The sequence below is a fragment of the Ylistrum balloti genome, unplaced genomic scaffold (assembly GCF_031769215.1).
Source record: "Ylistrum balloti isolate Yb309-2 unplaced genomic scaffold, AGI_CSIRO_Ybal_v1 Utg369840, whole genome shotgun sequence".
Classification (NCBI taxonomy): Eukaryota; Metazoa; Mollusca; class Bivalvia; order Pectinida; family Pectinidae; genus Ylistrum; species Ylistrum balloti.
Genome location: NW_026781998.1, coordinates 1,096,324 through 1,118,924, shown reverse-complemented (window position 1 = coordinate 1,118,924; position 22,601 = coordinate 1,096,324). Strand labels below are relative to the sequence as shown.

At 35.1% G+C, this 22,601-nt stretch overlaps 1 protein-coding gene across 2 annotated transcripts in view; it reads right to left on the bottom strand.

Moving 5' to 3' along the window:
- The window catches only part of LOC132545295 (regulator of G-protein signaling loco-like), a 74,685-nt gene that overhangs the window by 20,147 nt on the left and 31,937 nt on the right, over positions 1-22,601 (bottom strand). For both annotated transcript variants that reach the window (XM_060208967.1, XM_060208968.1), the window contains exon 3: positions 7,161-7,274. In XM_060208967.1, the coding sequence (XP_060064950.1) occupies positions 7,161-7,274 (114 nt within the window). The remainder of the gene's footprint in view (positions 1-7,160; positions 7,275-22,601) is intronic.

Below are 22,601 nucleotides of genomic sequence, written 5' to 3'. Positions count from 1 at the left end.
TCAAATGCAATGTGTCATCAAATCTTGTGTAAGATTTTTGTTTGCTTGTTAATTGTGTTATATGATGCAGTAGCTTAACATCTTGCGTATGGTTTTGGAATGCAAACATTCAATTTAGCTAGACCAAACAAATTTTCTTGCATGATTGTAAAATTCATTTACACTAACTTCGATTATAATGAAATCTTCATAATTGCCAATAGAATTAGGGTTTCATATCTAAAAATTTTCCAACCAAATACAGATGTTTGGCGCATGCAATTCAAAATGAACATGTTTCTGTTGCCCAACTTACATAATGCAGGGTCGTGAGACAAGCTGAATTTCGCTTCACTAATTTTCTATGTGGAGTGTTTTCTCTGGACCTCATGTTACGGTCATTACGTTTTCTAAACACTCTATCATACTGCTCCTGTCGCTCCAGAGAGGCACCAGTAATTCCAGGATTCAGAGTGACATCAAGTGAACACTTGTCATTGATCTCTGATTTCCGCCGTCTGAAAACTCTACTGCTACTAAAGCTAACATCCAAATACATAATTTCTTTTTTTCAAATACTGACAAGTTTTTTCTTTCCTCACAAACAGTAATAGCACTAAATCTCTTTTCACAATGTCTGTTACTATAGCGATGAGTTTTTTCTTTTCACTCACAACACCATCTGATACTCCAACATAGCACTTCTTGGTGATCTATCTCCTACAGTTGTGATGTTGTTGAGTCCATTTTTTACTCTATATATACCAGATCCCACTCCTACTCAACATGACAGGAAGTACTGACCAGTCAGTTTGGACACTGACCACTAATTGGATTATTGTATGTACCTCCAGTCAAAGGTTAAGGATCAATACTAATTAATCTCAGGTAAAGCCTTTATGTCTCAAGGTCATCTCAGCCAATCAAATTCCTGATCAGTTAACACTGAACTAACTGACCAATCAGAATACAGTAAGCACACTGAAGTAGAAAATGTCACCTTAGGGGTGACAATTCACTGTGACCAGGTATTTATTTATCTGAATATAATCAAATTTTTCTCTTTACACTTCTCACGGTAAAGATGTGATCTCTGATGAAATCAGAGTGATACAATCTGTTTACAAAACACTGATAAGTATTAACTTTATTACAATCAATAAATACATTGTCACTCATACACCACCCTAGCACAAGTAACAACAGGACACTATAATGTATCAAATATTTCTCATGCTTTTGTAGATTTCTAAATCCTATTTTTACCAGTTTATTTCATGACAGTGTGAAAAATACAAAAAAAAAACACCCTTTGTACACTACATAAAAATAGAGAACACATTTTGCACTTGACATCAAAAAATAGAAAACATACTTTATACTTCACATCAAATTGGAAAACTCCTTTTGTCCTTGATATTAAAGACAGAAAACACTCTTTGAACTTGACATAAAAATGGAAACAAATAACAACAGAAAACTGGTAAACTTAAATTACAAAGCAGTAAACAAGAAGATAACAATAGTAAAGACAGGCAGATATACATGTCAGGACAGATTTCGGATATGATCAGTTATATTTGTACAGATGAACCAGTATTTATGACAGACATTGTACCTCAGTGTGAAAAGATTCAACAAAATTGAAAAAAAGACATTATATAGAATATAGGTTGAAGTTTTCTATTAAAGTAATAATAGACAATCAACAGTGACGATAGAGGGTCTGTAGGGATAGTATTGACAGTTTAGTAATTTATATTTGCTCTTACAAAAAAGTTACCTTGTTTGTGTTCAATAAAAAATAAAGCCTAACTCAAACTGGTAAACACACTAAAACCCGAGTACAAGAGGCTATATCACACCTTATCCTACTGACAGAAAATTTAATTGGCCAATTTCCACGTTTGCCTTCACAAAGATTTCTTTTTGTGAGTATTAATCAGGTTTAGACCCTGTGAAATAGGTAAAACCAATTTAGGATCTGAGAGTGTAATTAGCAGGTTTGCCTCCCTGAAGTTCCACTTGGTGGCACAAGTCAACAAAAGTACAAATAGTACAGGTGTCACCCTCAGGGCATTATAACTCACTAATTTCATCTATTTCTTTTATAATTGGTAATTGCTGATGGCAATGTTCATTTCAAGCAAAACTTAATACATTCTAGTTTAATAATTATAAATCTGATTTGATATTAGAAATGAAATAATCATGAAGAAAGCCAGGAATGAAAGTTTAATGTACATAATTATAACATTCCAGGCCCACGCAAGGGGATATCATTGGGCCTCTACACATAATCAAATTCTAATAACTTAGTGCTGAAAATTCACATAATTTAGTTTTAATAACATCCCCCCTTCCCCAAGTCTTTCATCTCCTTAAAAACACCATCAAATCACTTGTCACAGTGTCATAACTTTCTATCTGCAGAAATATGTTTTTACCAAATTAATTTTCGATTTGTTGCTATTTTATTTCACCATAGAGCTGGAAGTTTGATTTTCGAAGTACATCAAAAGCAAATAAAACAGAGCCGATATGTTTGTAAATGGTACAAAACCATTTACTGGCACAGTGTAAAACATTACACAACTAGAAAATTACAATCTCCACCAGGAGCTATAATTAGCACATCCCATGTAAAACATTTCCCTATATAACATGATATTAATAACAATATTTACAAACAGCTGATCAAAACAACTGTTATTATCACAGTAGGGGACTGTGAATTTAGCATGTGGAGATATCTAGCTTGGCCCTGGTGATTTTCCCCACCTCAGATCCTGAAGGTGCAACACTTCCAGCTTTGATCGAAAGGGCTTAAGTATCCTAAAGGTGTGATAGAGTTAACTTCTAATACCACCTCAAGCCCTTAATGAGGAACAGTTGTGAGTCAACACATGACAGGACCTACTGATCCCTAAAGGTACAGGAAAGTCTCATCCTTTTGTAAAGGATTCAGCTTAAGTAATGGTCTATAGGAACCTTATCATAACAAATTCTATCAATGCCAGTTGTAAAGTCAACACTAAAAACTAGATGTGTTTAGAAGGATTGACAAAGTACAAACTGTTAAACAATGTTTGTTTGTGAGATCTGAAACCTGCCATTAATCACAACTGATCCTTACAGCTTTAAGATAAACAGAATGGCCTACCTGGCATTCACTGTACTACTGCCAGGGTCATTTTAAAGGACAACAGCTATATCTCTTAATCGCCTCTAAACTATATACAATTCACTACGATTACAATTAACAGTAGTATTTTTGTAGTAATTTCATATTTACCTATAGCTTTAATCTGTTGTCTTTAAAGATTTTAACACGAACATTTCAGAAATGTTCCGTTAAAATTTTGATTATAAATCCTACTCTACACACGAATCACTTGGTGTCAGTAAATTTAAAGTCATTTTATAGAAATATTAATTGGTATAGATTCAGCGAGTATACTTACAGAAGCTGTTGTTGGATACTTAGTTAATCACATTACAAGGGGCAGCCAGGTAGTGTTTGAATTATAAAACTATCAAAAATGTCTTAAATGTTGTATTTACTGGCAAACTATATGCACCTTTTCAAGTGAGAAAGTAATTCCATAATGTTTCATAAACATTGATAGAATATTTTAGAAATCGTTGCACTTAACATTAGTCTTCTTTGAGAACACTTCTGAATTTAAAATCTTGTGATTCTATTTTACTTAAGGTATAGAAATATGACACTACTGACTGACTTTTGTAACTATCCTTTTCACACTCCAAAAAGCAGAACAAGTCATCCCTATTCCAACACTATAACAACCGGAGTTTAATCATTTTGTGGGTTGGTAAACGTAATTGCCTTTTTTATGGGACATACCTGTTGAACACAGGTTAACAAAAATAACTCAACAGGTGTGACATTTCTCACCCTTCTTCACATCCCAGTGTCTCTATATAATGCTGAGGATCTATATTACAGACTAAAACACAAATAAAACATTTATTATTTATGTAATTTTATCATCAACACATATTATTTTCATTTGTTTATTTCAGGTTTGTAAGTCTGTGAACAGTAACACTATATTGATACACATGTGTAGATTGGAAAGCTATACCAACATTCCTGTATTCAAAAACTGTATAATCTTCTGATATTACACTGGCCCCAAACTCTAGTATATCAAAATTATAAACAAAATTGAGCTTTCAATAGGTAACGACGACCATAATAACATCTGCCTGGGTTCAATTATAATGTTCAAAATACATTGCCTAGCATTATAACCAATTGTTTCTATTTGAAATTTTATTCTGATGATGACACACCTAAGAGTTGAAACTAGTCAACATCCTTGATTAAAGCCAATCAACCCAGCCAGACGTTGCCATGGTCATCTTTACATACTGATACTGTATACCCAGACTCTTGTTTTCCATGTGAAATTCTTTCGCTAGACATCACAGAACTTTACTGCACACTTTAGCTAGACATAACAGAACTTTACTGCACACTTTAGCTAGACATAACAGAACTTTACTGCACACTTTAGCTAGACATCACAGAACTTTACTGCACACTTTAGCTAGACATAACAGAACTTTACTGCACACTTTAGCTAGACATCACAGAACTTTACTGCACACTTTAGCTAGACATCACAGAACTTTACTGCACACTTTAGCTAGACATAACAGAACTTTATTGCACACTTTAGCTAGACATCACAGAACTTTACACCACACTTTAGCTAGACATCACAGAACTTTACTGCACACTTTAGCTAGACATCACAGAACTTTACTGCACACTTTAGATAGACATCACAGAACTTTACTGCACACTTTAGATAGACATAACAGAACTTTACAGAACCTTACTGCACACTTCAGCTATACATCACAGAACTTTACTGCACACTTTAGCTGGGCATCACAGAACTATACTGCACACTTTAGCTAGACATCACAGAACTTTACTGCACACTTTAGCTAGACATCACAGAACTTTACTGCACACTTTAGCTAGACATCACAGAACTTTACTGCACATTTTAGCTAGACATCACAGAACTTTACACCACACTTTAGCTAGACATCACAGAACTTTACTGCACACTTTAGCTAGACATCACAGAACTTTACTGCACACTTTAGCTGGGCATCACAGAACTTTACTGCACACTTTAGCTGGGCTTTGGATCGCCTATTCCTAATTTATAAAATTGTGCTTCATAATTTGGGTCTCTGTGATATATCCGATTCTAAATTTAACACTAAATGTAATAAAATGAAAGAATTTAGCAATTCTCTCCATAACTGTAAAGGCTGGTATCTGTGATATATTTAACAGATCCGTGACAGCCCTTGACACGAAAACAACTTGGATCAGCCTTGTTCACATTTCTGATTTCATTAAAATGTAGTTAGATAAACCTGACAATAAGAGAGAACAAATTCATATCTGAACACGATCATAATTTTCCTTCCAAGCTTCACAGTTCATAAACTTAAATATCTGGTTTCACATAAAATAATGAATAAAGACTGTACCCAGAAATAACTCTTTTGTTGTATACTGGTTGTTTGTATTTAAAAATGTATGCACGCATGTAGAACTGCCTATAAAGGATGATACAGACTTGAGATTAAATCAGAGAGGGATATTTTCACAAGAGGATTCAGTTTTGTTGTTGGAAGTGATGACAAACAGAATCTACTGATAATATCAAATTAGATGAAAATTTAAAAAGAAAACAGATTTGTTATCTCTTCATATTCGAGGAGGGTATGAAGAAGCAGAATTTAATCAGACAAACTGTGACGTGTCCCGATATTTGTCAAGACACCTAAGGTTTGGTGACAATGTGAATTTGTGACAAACAGTATCATTATTTTTCCTGAACTGCTAATTATGAAAATAGAGAGCTGATTTGTTGATGTAAAAACCTTTCTGTATTGATAAGAGTAGTAGTTTCCCTAATACTGTTACCTTTTTTCTGTAGGTATGTGTAAAGTTGTCTACCTAAGGCTATTCTTCAGTATATATACTGTTTAAATGCCACCACTACATCGCTGTATGTCAAAAAGCCTACTCTAACAATATTTCACTGTACAACACTGGGAAATTCTACTGTAGGTTTACTATTTCACTGTACAACACTGGGAAATTCTACAGTAAGTTTACTATTTCACTGTACAACACTGGGAAATTCTACAGTAGGTTTACTATTTCACTGTACAACACTGGGAAATTCTACAGTAGCTTAACTATTTCACTGTACAACATCGGGAAATTCTACAGTAGCTTAACTATTTCACTGTACAACATCGGGAAATTCTACAGTAGCTTTTCTATTTCAGTGTCATTCTCCTTAAGTACTGAATCATATGTCCTTCTACTACATTAAGTTTTACAGCTTATTTTGAAAAGAAAATTGAACCTGTGATATCTTCACATATGGTTGTGCAACATAGAATCACCATACAGCTCAGATAAAATGTCAAAACCTGATATATATCCATCAACTTAAATTTCTGTTATATTGAAATTGGCTTAATTTTTCCTCCTTATTACCAGAACGATTTAAAAACCCGATGGATTAAATTTCTTTTTCATGACAGGTTTCATAGGTATAATTACTGAGCTGCCAGTTTAATTGTGAGGAATGTTACAACTTGTAAATGCTTTCTGCATGAATGACAAATACATAACTATATTCCATAAAACATAAGGTAATTGAAACTGGTAAATTTCTTCATGTTCAGTAAAGAATTTCAAATCACAAACTACTGAAGGTGGGTTATACAAGGATAAAAGACAGGTATTTAGTATTCCATGAGGTAAAATAACATATACCTGATTTACAAACATTAGGCGGAGACCGTCCATGAAAATATGACATTTCATTTCAAACACTAATCACACTTATGATATATTGCTTGTAATATACATGATAAGTTCTGTGTGGTGAAACAGATTATGTAAGTCCCCTCCTCCCCTCAAATCATTGTAACGCCAGCCTCTGTACCCCCCCCCCTCCCCCACCTCCATCAAGAGAATGGTGAAATAATTTTGACGACCTACCTAGTGAGGATGACGTTGGTCTGAATTTGACCTACCTGTGAGAATTACCTTCTTCTGTATTTGACCTAGGAAAATGACCTTTTTGAATTTTAGTTTTACTTACCTCATGAGAATGACTAAGAGGCTGCTGTAACCGTGACATCTTGCGATGCCGGATATTGTGTGGTTTGGCCCATCTTTCACCTCCATCATCTACTGTTGTCCTTTCCTTTTCTCTCTACAATGCATAAAAATAACATAATATATCTTACACATTTCACTGGTGACTTGTTTTGTAAGAGTTCTCCCCACTCCCCTCACAAAAAAAAAAATTCTAAATCAATACTATAACATGTGTGTGGGTATTCCCTATCAGATAAAGTTACATGACATACACAAGTGTGTGGGTATTCCCTATCAGATAAAGCTATATAACACACAAATGTGTGTGGGTATTCCCTATCAGATAAAGTTATATAACATACACAAGTGTGTGGGTATTCCCTATCAGATAAAGTTATATAACATACACAAGTGTGTGGGTATTCCCTATCAGATAAAGCTATATAACATACACAAGTGTGTGGGTATTCCCTATCAGATAAAGCTATATAACATACACAAGTGTGTGGGTGTTCCCTATCAGATAAAGTTATATAACATACACAAGTGTGTGGGTATTCTCTATCAGATAAAGCTATATAACATATACAAGTGTGTGGGTATTCTCTATCAGATAAAGCTATATAACATATACAAGTGTGTGGGTATTCTCTATCAGATAAAGTTATATAACATACACAAGTGTGTGGGTATTCTCTATCAGATAAAGCTATATAACATATACAAGTGTGTGGGTATTCCCTATCAGATAAAGTTATATAACATATACAAGTGTGTGGGTGTTCCCTATCAGATAAAGCTATATAACATACACAAGTGTATGGGTATTCCCTATCAGATAAAGCTATATAACATACACAAGTGTGTGGGTATTCCCTATCAGATAAAGCTACATGACATACACAAGTGTGTGGGTATTCTCTATCAGATAAAGCTATATAACATACACAAGTGTGTGGGTATTCCCTATCAGATAACATACACAAGTGTGTGGGTATTCCCTATCAGATAAAGCTATATAACATACACAAGTGTGTGGGTATTCTCTATCAGATAAAGCTATATAACATCCACAAGTGTGTGGGTATTCCCTATCAGATAAAGCTATATAACATACACAAGTGTATGGGTGTTCCCTATCAGATAAAGCTATATAACATATACAAGTGTATGGGTATTCTCTATCAGATAAAGTTATATAACATACACAAGTGTGTGGGTATTCCCTATCAGATAAAGTTATATAACATACACAAGTGTGTGGGTATTCCCTATCAGATAAAGTTATATAACATACACAAGTGTGTGGGTATTCTCTATCAGATAAAGCTATATAACATACACAAGTGTGTGGGTATTCTCTATCAGATAAAGCTATATAACATACACAAGTGTGTGGGTATTCTCTATCAGATAAAGCTATATAACATACACAAGTGTGTGGGTATTCCCTATCAGATAAAGCTATATAACATAACATACACAAGTGTGTGGGTATTCTCTATCAGATAAAGCTATATAACATATACAAGTGTGTGGGTATTCCCTATCAGATAAAGCTATATAACATATACAAGTGTGTGGGTATTCTCCTATCAGATAAAGCTATATAACATATACAAGTGTGTGGGTATTCAAGATAAAGTTATATAACATACACAAGTGTGTGGGTAAAGCTATATAACATATACAAGTGTGTGGGTATCAGATAAAGCTATATAACATACACAAGTGTGTGGGTATTCCCTATCAGATAAAGCTATATAACATACACAAGTGTGTGGGTATTCCCTATCAGATAAAGCTATATAACATACACAAGTGTGTGGGTATTCTCTATCAGATAAAGTTATATAACATACACAAGTGTGTGGGTATTCCCTATCAGATAAAGCTATATAACATACACAAGTGTGTGGGTATTCTCTATCAGATAAAGCTATATAACATATACAAGTGTGTGGGTATTCCCTATCAGATAAAGTTATATAACATACACAAGTGTGTGGGTATTCCCTATCAGATAAAGCTATATAACATATACAAGTGTGTGGGTATTCCCTATCAGATAAAGCTATATAACATACACAAGTGTGTGGGTATTCCCTATCAGATAAAGCTATATAACATATACAAGTGTGTGGGTATTCCCTATCAGATAAAGCTATATAACATACACAAGTGTGTGGGTATTCTCTATCAGATAAAGCTATATAACATACACAAGTGTGTGGGTATTCCCTATCAGATAAAGCTATATAACATACACAAGTGTGTGGGTATTCACTATCAGATATATAGATCTATTCAATATGTATCACCTTTCATTAAATAATTCCTTTATATCATCAGAAAGACAATAACAAAATCTAATTCTATATTAACTCAAGTTAGGTACTTATCCTTGGTACTGGGAAGTATTAATATAAGGGGTGTGTGAAAGGGCATAATAGCAATACATACAATTCACTGATAGAGACTCAGATTATCATGGAAATAGGACAAAAATATTTGACTGTCCTTTTTACTTCTCTAGCTAAAGCCAACTGATATGCTGAGGGCATAAATACATACCAATAGTGTAATAAGCATAGTAATGTACTGTGGAAAACCAAAATATCAATCTCTTTGAAAGTAAAACATGTTTACAGATTAAAACCAACCTTTAAAAAGTGATAAAAATCCTTGTACGTAAACGTTAGAGAGAGTTTTCGCATATCTTTGTTCTTCTTTGGTCTCAGACTCAGATGATCAGGAGTGAGAGCTCGCATGTACGCACTGTTTTTATCAAACTGCATGTTCATTTATTACATCTATAATTTATCAGCAAATTTTACCACACAGATCTCTGGGATACAATAAGTATCTTGTACGTAATCCAAGTACTCATGATAATTTCTCGTTAAATCCCAGTGTAAGTGCAGCTGAACAAGTCTCGTTTGATCCTATCAATATATCTGTATTGTTGCTATCATGTTAACATCACAGAATCTCCAGGTGATAAAGATCTATTTGTCTATAAACCTCTTGACGAGATAATCTACCTGTCCTAACAAACATGAAGTTCTGGTACCTGGTTAGGTGTCCTCACCTATTCACCACACCAGACAAATGATTAGCACTATGGACTGTAATTCATTTGTTCCTTTAATTATCCTGATAAACCTCTGCCCCTTAGGGCAATCTCCAAAATGGACAACACCACAGCCGGTCAACACAACACTGATACCTCAGGGTTCATACTGATAAATCAACCCCTTCCTGATGACTCTAGGTACCTGTAAGTCCCTATGAGTCCCAATTAAAGAATAACACATTACAGGGAACTGTACCCTAATTACACGACACATTGGCACTATTTTACACACCTCCACTAACGACTGTTCTTAACAGATAAGATACCTTTCACGTCTGAAGATTGCGAAATCTAACTACACAAACAAATCAATTTCAAATTTAAATTTCCTCAATTCTTACATAATGCATCCGTTCAAGTCAAATTTTTGAATGTTTAAAATGTTGTTTGTGGTTGAAGTTTGCATCCTTATATGAAATAAACATCCATATCCGAAAAAATCACTGATTTCTTTTGATATTATTGTGAACAAGCAAACATGTATAGACATCACCACGCAGATACATGCATACCATTTAGACGACACTTAAATACAAAACCACACATGTATTGAAAAGTAAATTTGAATTTCAAATCCCATCTTTTTAACGATGTGTTTACTGTAGGTAGCAGGTATGAAGTGTTGAGTCCCAGTTCTGATCGATCACCTACAGTCACAGGACAGGTAAAATGCACAACACATGCATTAACTCTGGTCATGAGTCCATCATTCCAAAAACGTCCAGAACACACAATGTCCTATTACAGCCAGTGAAAAATATCTTCCAACCAATTTAACATTATCAGAACTGATTAGTGAGGAACGAAATCATAATAACTTTCCCCAAAAGGTGTACAACTGTTCACCAGGAAAATGAAACGATAGCACGTCAATCACAAGGTGTGCCAGTCAATTCTATTTCTCTACCTGTGTACCCAAGGCCTTCTTAATCTCGTTAAAGGTGAGGCATTTCAATGTTTGTGTATGTCCCTATATCACCACCACCAGTTTTCTTCAACAGACAGAAGAGATCAAACAGTATAAAGGCCCTAGTTAAATGGTGTTATTCTTATGACTTCTTCCAGTCAGATCTCTCAAGGTACACACCAAAACATTCAGATCATCCTACCTATAATACTACTTCCAACTGGGCTCCCAAGTAAAATATTAGCTCACACAGATATTATAAGATTTGGTAAAGAATATGACAAGAATGCCATTCAACAATTAAAGGTCTATTCTATTTGATTAAATTTCAGTCCAATGTTAGGTGTCTTTGATTGAAATGATCACAATTCCAATCCACTGGCCCTCTATATGGAACACTGGGAATCTATGGCCCGTTATTAAATCACTGTTTTTATGGCCCGTTATTAAATCACTATTTTTATAACTTTGTGTATGAAATTGATGTTTTTTACGGACAAAAGAATGATTGTCCATGTGTAAATAAGATAGAGGTGACATTACAGTAATTATACATGTGGAGGTGTAACCTTCAGATGTCGTACTGAAAGGCAGCAGGACAATTGAATGTATTACATTTCTATTGATACACAGTAGGATAGCACAACCTATCTAGGCAGGTTCGTTTGTAATTACATTACAGCTGGTATATATGGAATACATTTTATAGATGAAACAACACATCTGTGTTGTTGAAAGAAATCTACAACCATTGCTAAAGATTGATTACAAGAATGATGTTTTCAATGACATAATTGCCATCGTATAATTACCTCTTTACATTAAATGGAATATTTCTTTAAAGAAAACCAACACGAAACCTTGCAAGAAAAAATCCACAAAGGAAACATTATCAACAGAGAAATAAATAACTTTTATACAAAAGTAATGTAAAACATTGGCTCTAGATTAAATACATCCACAAAATGGATCAAACAATGCCAATGAAATAAAGAGTACTAAACTTAGTCTCAACATGACATCCCTTTACCAATACTTTTGAAATTTTGACATTTTGAAACGTGTTTTAAGTCACTGTGATTTCAAAAGATTTCTCCTATGTTGTCAATTGTGCCATCATTTCACAAAACATTATAATGAATATCTTCCAAGATAAAAAAAACTGAAAGCAAAAAATTATGTGTTTCAAATGTGATAGGTGTGATGCATATCATAGTTATCTCCCTTGTCATTTTCATTTGTTTATAATTTACTAATACTTGTGATGTATGTGATATTACCGATTCATTAATTGTTTCTATTTCTCTGCATTCATCAACTAGTTTCAATTTTTCAGTCACTGGACATTTTACATTTTAATAGGAACTCTCCTGCAAAGGAGATTAAGCAAACAATAAGATAGTTTACATCTTTAAGCATAAGCAAATTTAGCTGAAATTGTACCTAAACAAAAAATACATCTTGTTTAAGTTTTGAAATTATTTCACCTCTGGATGATGATTTAAAAGTAACAGTAAGTAATTCTGACTTAGTTGACCTATATTGGAGCAGGTGTAGTACCCAAACTCAACTCCTGCCAGTGACGGAAGAATATTTACATAGGGAGTAATGTTCATACTCTATTACCCCTGTCTGTTATCTATAAGGACTCTTTACCAAAATAAGCACCAGGACAATGCTCACTGGAAACAATGACAAACTATGTCACACTCTGTCGCAGAGCCAAAAACACATAAATCTCTGGTGCAAACAAACCATGTTTTAAGATAGTGTGATCTATTGAACATGTTTTGTCAAATTAGGAACATGTACATCCACAACATCAACATCGGTGTACCTACAGGTATCACATTAGTAAATTTGATATTTGTGCTTTCTGAGATAATAAGGGTTTTAGTTATTATTGTATGTGATAGTTTTTCCTTTATATTTCATGTGTTTTAAGCACAGTATACCCTTTCTGTAATATTAAACTTTTACTGACCTTGTGGACCCTGAAGGATATAAATTGCTTAATCAGGTTGTACATCATTGATAAATCTACTATCATTATCCTGTATTAAGACATGGGACTTTACACATTAGTCACCAAGTCAAGAGAGGGGTTTGTTACCTGTCAAAGTAATAAATACCAATACATGTGGGTGTAGTTTATTACTAGCATCAACTTATTGTAGGGTGACTTCTATCAATTTAGGACATATGAGAATTTGAATCAAAATATGCTGTTGCACTGGGTTTGTGAATAGTCCTGACATATGTATTAATCATAATCGCATTTTTGCTGATTCCGTTTTAAAAGCATTCCCAGTATTTATTAAGTTCTTGACACAATATACCTGTACGATATAAATAAATGTTTGACAAATCTCTATAAATAGTAACAGTGACCTTTTAACCCTGAAACACAAACTCATTGCTGGATTTTGAAATTGTTGTCTTTGCATTAAGTTTGATTTGAACAAGAAATATAAACCCACATAACATCAGAAAGTGAACTGAAATACCAGAATTCTGTAAAAGAAAATACCTGTAATGCTGTTTTAAAACTCAAGTATACCATGTTTAAATTCATTTGTGAATAGTATAGAATATAGACATAAACTATAGGTTTTAGAAAATCATCCAATATTGAATTACAAACAGTGGTGAATTGAGGGGTAAGTGCACTTCTACATCCATAGTTTGACAAGAAATGAACAAATATTCAATTTGTTTAAAGATAAGAAATGACAAAAATCTATCAGAACAGAGTATGCATTCATGTCTTTCCCTTTTCCTGTCTTGAGGAAAAGGAAGGAAATGTCAACAAAATTTTGAATGTGCCATAACACAGTCTCCTTTATAAATTTAAATATATATCTCCCTTCACTTCAGAACAACAGTTCCATTAGAGAAGACAATTTTAACTGATTCATTTTCTTTTTTCAGTAACAGTGACCTTTCGACAGGCGTATAAAAATGCAGACAGATGGACAGACCGACAGATGGACAGATACCGTTTACTACAGAGCACCAACACTTTTGTGCAAGGTCTTATGTTTCATCATAGGTCAAACAGCTGTGACTTGCAGTTTAATTAATAGTTTGGCTATGGTGTATCCTATCTGATTTGGTACTGAAATGTGATATTCACTTGTGTCTTTGGTGCATAATAAGCAGGAATTTTCCAACATACCTTACCTCAAAACAACACCTACAAACAGTTCAGACTATATCTTATGGATCAGACAATATTTGAAGATAATAACACTTCATAAATTCAATATTTCATAAGTGTATCAAAGTTATTGTCTTTTTCATTAACAATAAGCTATCAGATAGACAGGGAAATTCCTCCAACTTAACATCACAAAAATGTGTACAGTTATCCCAACAGACAACATGCACAGTGAGTACAGAGAATGAAAAGGTGACACGAGAAAGCTGTTGCGCTGTCATCCTTTGTATTATTAACGACTTAAGATCCACCACACAAGGCAGGTTGTTTGGATATCAAAACATTTCCAATAACAGATTACCCACTAAACATGAAATCTTAAGTTAAGATTTTCAACTGATTTATAAAAAGCTGCCAGAAAAAACATGATTTCTACATAAACAATGTCACCACACACTGTAACCAAGGACTATGAACAAGATTTTGAAGGCACATTTTCAAAATTGGATTTCAGATAAAATGTCTGGGGTGCCCTTATTACAGGACAATGTTATAGCATTGGTTTGAAATTTAACTAAACATCAATATATGACTTTATAGTTTAGATTTTTTTTACATATGATATTGTTAATGGTGTAAAACATATTTTTGTTTATAAAGTGTTGGAGACATCTTTCACCAAGGTTTATGACTTCCTTTTGATCAAGGTCATTATTTCCTCTGTATCAGTATTGGTAACTTCCTCTATATGAGGGTTCAGAAGTTCAAGATATGTACACATACTAACTATGCCATAGTCAATAAAATAAGCTTATGGTCTTGTGTTAAGACTTAAAGCTATGATGTAGTAAGAATATGTTTCAAAACAAGGCATTTTAGCAGCCAACTTCTAGTTCCCTCCATCACCATCTGCTCTCACCAAATACAAGTTATCGAAGTGATGGGAATCAAACAAAGGGCCATAACTCAGAAATTACATACATTGTTTGACAATTGTAAGTTAACAGTACAAAAATCTGATATGACAAATGGAATGCTCCCATCCAGTATTACACTGATGTGAAAATAATGACTGGGTGATTGTGAGACATCAGATACAAAGCCAACATGTATGTGTTCTAGATAAACCGGAAATCAACCCTGCTAAAATAGTTACTTACCCCTGTGACTATCCTGCTTACTCGAGCTGCTAAGTCACCAACATTTGGTATATTCAGTATCTCCCACTGAAAGTAGTTTTGGGCTGTTGTCATGAGTCCGCGTGGTGAAAATATCGCTCCTACTGACAATTCCAGGGAATCCATAATCACCCATTAGAGTGGAATTCTTTTAACATTAAATGCTTTCTACAATACCATAGCCACAGAATTTCCTACTCATCACAATCAGATATACTCCCTTATTTAACACCGAGGCATCACTTCTGACTCCGCTCAAATCTTTGCAATACTAACCAGCTCTGTTCCCAATTAAACAACTTACACACAGCTATATTGCGAGCAAAGCGGAAACTTTAAAGACGTCCTAGTAATTTCTTAATTGTAAGACCCAGTTATATAAAGATGTGACTGGTTTCATTGGCAAGTTACACTAAGTACAGCTGACTCTGTCAATGTGCTATGTATACTCTGCACTTTTTATATTCCACACTGTCGTATACATCATCTGCAGTTGTTATATAACACTGTCCCAAGTGTACTATTACATTTTCTACAGCACAAAAACTCTTCTTCGTGTCCAATTCAAGTTTCTTTACAAACAACATTGTTAAATAAGGAAATATAAACATCGACACAAAAGCTGGTATGATATATAGTCAGCTCCGTAAGAGTCCTGCAAAAGTGGTATCATATGTCCAAATACAATATACTACATCTGAAAAGACGGAAGTAGTACCACCTCACCGAGTATTAGTCTAACGTCAACCTCACCGAGTCTAACGTCTTCATTCAACAGATCAATGTCAATTCAACTTTCCCAACATATCTATTTGTTTTATGTACTGAACTCTGGGAATCGGCGATCTGTGGTAACCTCTGACCTGAGGACTCCATCCTGTGATTTTCTAAAGGTGTGTAGCCATTGTGTATGTACTACACATCATTTTCTTCACGGTGTATTAACTCACAAAAGAAATATTTTCTACTGTAACCTACATAACATGTCTCTTCTTAATACAATACAGAACTGCAGTATGCCTGCCAGAAAGCCCCGATCCATCGGTCAAAGACTGGTCGACAAACACTCATACAAATGTATCATTAAAACAGATATATATATATGTATATACACATTTCTGCAAGTTTGAGGATTATAAGAGCCAACATTAAGGTATTCAAATTCACACCAAACACCTTAATCCTGGATGTAGACTCTGACAATGTGTAAGATGACAACTATAGATAGCCATTATGACAAACCTGAACCGTTCCAAATCTGTTTTTTGTTCGTGTACTTGAGTACACAACCAGCCACACTAAATTATACTCTGGAACAGAGCTTTTAGTAATTGGACAGATACATTTGTAATATGACACACTTACTAAGCATGATTGAAAAGGAAAGTTAAAGCCATGATGATTTATCACAGGAAGAAATGGTATTAGGATATATAGGATAGATTATCTCAATTATCACGCAGCATTAGATCACTTTATGATATATAAGAGATTATCCCATCGCACATGAAAACTGACCATCCTTCATGATAAAACACAGAAACATCTCCACCACAAGGACCATTAGCTAACTCAGCCTCATTATCTTCAGTATAAAACTCTTGGACACTGCATCACCTCTCATCAATATAGAATGTAATCTTTATGGCCAGTTACTCAAAAACTATCCGAGATCTATAGAATCAATCATGTTCACATCCATTTTATTTCATTTAGTCTGGATTACTGTAATATTTAAAGCATCTTTCAAAAACATCAATCAAAACTGTCTAGGACTTTTTTTCATTTAATGAAAAAAGTTTTTCTTATTAAAGAAAGCAAATGGGATTCAATTTCATAAACCTGACATATATAAAACTATGGAGTTCAGCACTTTTCAATATTAGTTAATTGTCTTAGTTTTCTGTAATTCTACAGCCAAGAAAAATAAGAAAATATTACTATACAGTATTTTCCCGATCCATGCAGGTTTCAGAACAATTAAGGTAGAGAAGACAATCACTATGATTACATTATGTCTAGCATTTTGAAATAGTAATCTAATATGTTAAAGTGAATTGACATCATTGAATTTCTATAACTAGAACCCATTGCTTTGTTAGAGAGGTGAAGACAAGTTTTCTTCCTGTGATTCACAGAAAGAATTGATGACAATCTAATATTCAACACGTAACCCTGGTTTGAAATGGCTTATAGCCTACTTAGAGATGTCAATTACTGGAGCCATTATCAGTAAATTAAGGAAATTGTATGTACAATCTCAGTATTACATGACAAAAGCACTTAACAAATAGAAGCAAATTACTTGACATTTTAAAGTACTGGCATTTCTAACAGTGCAACTATAGCACTAGCATACCAAATTCTATAAGATCACCACTTCCCACAACTTACAAAAGGTGAACATTTATTGGAGCACTGCATTGACAGTTTTTTTTTTTTTTTTTTCAATAATAAAAAAAAAAAACCCAACAAAACAAATACCAATTTAATTACATTTTTTAATACAAGTCTCGTGTTGATAGTTTTTTCCCCATCACTGTACCAAAAGGGTGCAACTGCCATAATACACTGTTAAGGATTGATTCTGGGGTTTCTTGAAACTACAGACGAGTTCTCCTTAAGCAACCAAGTCAGTAAGGAACACAGAAGTTCTCCCCAACTAAATCTGTAAGGAGCCGAGAAAATCTCCTAACTGTGTCTGTAAGGAGCCGAGAAAATCTCCTTAGTCTGTTGGGAGCCGAGAAAATCTCCTAACTGTGTCTGTAAGGAGCAGAGAAAATCTCCTAACTGTGTCTGTAAGGAGCAGAGAAAATCTCCTAACTGTGTCTGTAAGGAGCCGAGAAAATCTCCTAACTGTGTCTGTAAGGAGCCGAGAAAATCTCCTAACTGTGTCTGTAAGGAGCCGAGAAAATCTCCTAACTGTGTCTGTAAGGAGCAGAGAAAATCTAACTGTGTCTGTAAGGAGCCGAGAAAATCTCCTAACTGTGTCTGTAAGGAGCCGAGAAAATCTCCTAACTGTGTCTGTAAGGAGCCGAGAAAATCTCCTAACTGTGTCTGTAAGGAGCCGAGGAAATCTCCTAACTGTGTCTGTAAGGAGCAGAGAAAATCTCCTAACTGTGTCTGTAAGGAGCAGAGAAAATCTCCTAACTGTGTCTGTAAGGAGCCGAGAAAATCTCCTAACTGTGTCTGTAAGGAGCAGAGAAAATCTCCTTAGTCTGCAGGGAGCCGAGAAAATCTCCTAACTGTGTCTGCAGGGAGCCGAGAAAATCTCCTAACTGTGTCTGCAGGGAGCCGAGAAAATCTCCTAACTGTGTCTGTAAGGAGCCGAGGAAATCTCCTAACTGTGTCTGTAAGGAGCAGAGAAAATCTCCTAACTGTGTCTGTAAGGAGCAGAGAAAATCTCCTAACTGTGTCTGTAAGGAGCAGAGAAAATCTCCTAACTGTGTCTGTAAGGAGCCGAGAAAATCTCCTAACTGTGTCTGTAAGGAGCAGAGAAAATCTCCTAACTGTGTCTGTAAGGAGCCGAGAAAATCTCCTAACTGTGTCTGTAAGGAGCCGAGAAAATCTCCTAACTGTGTCTGTAAGGAGCAGAGAAAATCTCCTAACTGTGTCTGTAAGGAGCAGAGAAAATCTCCTTAGTCTGCAGGGAGCCGAGAAAATCTCCTAACTGTGTCTGTAAGGAGCCGAGAAAATCTCCTAACTGTGTCTGTAAGGAGCAGAGAAAATCTAACTGTGTCTGTAAGGAGCCGAGAAAATCTCCTAACTCTGTCTGTAAGGAGCAGAGAAAATCTCCTTACTGTGTCTGTAAGGTGCAGAGAAAATCTCCTAACTGTGTCTGTAAGGAGCCGAGAAAATCTCCTAACTGTGTCTGTAAGGAGCCGAGAAAATCTCCTAACTGTGTCTGTAAGGAGCAGAGAAAATCTCCTTAGTCTGCAGGGAGCCAAGAAAATCTCTTAACTGAGTCTGTAAGGAGCAGAGAAAATCTCCTTACTGAGTCTGTAAGGACCAGAGAAAATCTCCCGAGTCTGTAAGGAGCTGAGAAAATCTCCTGAGTCTGTAGAGAGCAGAAAAGGTTCTCCTTAAATCAGTGTTATGCAGAAGCTAAATACACCTTTTCAGGGTTACACACAGGTACATTTATATTATGTCTCCACTATGTCTCAGCATTTCAGAGTTCCCAGGTAGTTTACATCTAATTTCATACACATATTCTTAGTAGTTTAAAATATCATTAAATCTCATGTGCATTTATTCATAGAGTTGTTTACTGTAAAATTTCTACATTACTGCAGATGTTTCCTTCTTCCCTTTCCTTTATAAACATTGTATAACCAATTTTATATCATTTAAACCAAAGAAGATATGCCATATTGATCCTGCGATAAGCCCAGTACATCACCAGTTGATTCTAAGTACGGGGACAGGCTGGGTCAACACATCACTAGTGACACAAAGTCAGGACACAGGCTGGGCCAACACATCACCTGTGATAGAAAGTCAGGACACAGACTGGGCCAACATCACCAGTGATACAAAGTCAAGACACAGTCTGGACCAACACATCACCAATGACACAAAGTCAGGACACAGACTGGGCCAACATCACCAATGACACAAAGTCAGGACACAGACTGGGCTGACACATCACCTGTGACACAAAGTCAGGACACCGACTGTGCCAACACATCACCAATAACTCAAAGTAAGGACACAGACTGGGCTAACACATCACCAGTGACACAAAGTCAGGACACAGACTGGGCCAACACTTCACCAGTGACACAAAGTCAGGACACAGACTGGGCCAACACATCACCAGTGACATAAAGTCAGGACACAGGCTGGGCCAACACATCACTAGTGACACAAAGTCAGGACACAGGCTGGGCCAACACATCACCAGTGATACAAAGTCAGGACACAGGCTGGGCCAACACATCACCAGTGATACAAAGTCAGGACACAGGCTGGGCCAACACATCACCAGTGATACAAAGTCAGGACACAGGCTGGGCCAACACATCACCAGTGATACAAAGTCAGGACACAGGCTTATATACTGGTCAAGGAAAAAGCAATGGATGGTGATCTTATTCAACAGCAATACATAAGGAAGGGTCATTACCAAATATGGACATACTGCTGCATAAAGATAGTATACTCTGGTAGCTATAAACAACATCGGACAAGGAAATTATATGGAGTCACTGCTGTTACAATCTCAATTTGAAGATAGTACATTCAAAGGTCCTGTTCAAAATTGTCGCCATTTTAAGGGAATTATGTTATATTACATTCTTTTCTCCTTCAATACAATGTGATGCAAGTTTTAAATCAAATGAGGTGAAACTGATTTCCTTTTAAACTAGGACATATTCTACATCAAACTTGATATCTAACTGACAGTTAAATATGGTTCTGTGACGATTAAGATTGTCAAGTTGCCATACAAAGTACTTCACAGGGTCACTTCAATGATACACTCACCAAGAAGGAGGGCGTGTGCGTCTCCATTAGTTAAGTGTCTAGTCAATAATTCTTACAACATCTTGATCATTATTGACTATATCTGGAAGGTAAGTGATCTCGGTTCAATAATGCCCTTGATACCTTTATTTTATACACTCCAGAAAATAAACTACACTGAAGTCATTAATCAGACATTATTAGGGAGTAGATAATGTAACAGGTCTCCATTTGTTTTTTCCAGGTGATCAGACGACCACAGGTAAGAATTGCACATCAATATTGATTGAATGATATGACAACGCACTATGGTGACAGAACATTTTCAGTCATCCAAGGTCTCCCAAGTGTTTGGATACAGTGACTTCTTTCATAACCTCATTGAGTTTCTTTGTGGCACAGACCTCTAAACAAATCTCAATGAAATCAATTCTGTATACAGGTATATACTTAACATTAATACCTGTTGGTAGTTCACAGCAGAATGTCAAAGCCAAAAGTGATATTACAAAAATAGAATGTCTGTGTGCCTTTGTAAATGTGATAGTGCACAGAATAACATATCAGCACTAAATATTTATTGGTGTGAATTCTGAGAGAATCCACAGAATTGTGACTGATCTCCTCTAACTCTATCAATAATGAATTTGAAATATCAAATAAAAACATAACTTTTATTAAAGGATATATCAACGTATTTTCTTCTTATTTTTCTGTTTATATGCAGGCCTATATCACACCTTTAATATCCTGTATTCTGAAGTTATAACACAATTTCTTTTTTTGCTGCCACTAAAAAATTCCACTTATTCACTGAACAAGAACAGAAGCCTGGTGACTCTGGAAACTTGACATGGGTCAGTGAGATGTTTATCAAGAATCCATTATTACCTCACAATTAAAGCATATCTCTGACAGTAAAATTATACACTATGGCCGACATGAGATCAACAAAAAGTAGGTCTTGATAATAGGATTTAAAAGAAACCTTTCTTCAATGCCTGACCCATGAGAGTGACTTATTACAGAGTAAAGGACATCGAACAAGACAGTAAGCTATACGTATATAATTACTGACCTACACTAGGCGTATAAGAGTAAAGGACATAGAACAAGACAGTAAGCTATACGTATATAATTACTGACCTACACTAGGCGTATAAGAGTAAAGGACATAGAACAAGACAGTAAGCTATACGTATATAATTACTGACCTACACTAGGCGTATAAGAGTAAAGGACATAGAACAAGACAGTAAGCTATACGTATATAATTACTGACCTACACTAGGCGTATAAGAGTAAAGGACATATAAGCTATACGTATATAATTACTGACCTACACTAGGCGTATAAGAGTAAAGGACATAGAACAAGACAGTAAGCTATACGTATATAATTACTGACCTACACTAGGCGTATAAGAGTAAAGGACATAGAACAAGACAGTAAGCTATACGTATATAATTACTGACCTACATATATATAAAGGACATAGACAAGACAGTAAGCTATACGTATATAATTACTGACCTACACTAGGCGTATAAGAGAAGAGGACATAGAAAAAGACCGAAAGAAATACGTATATA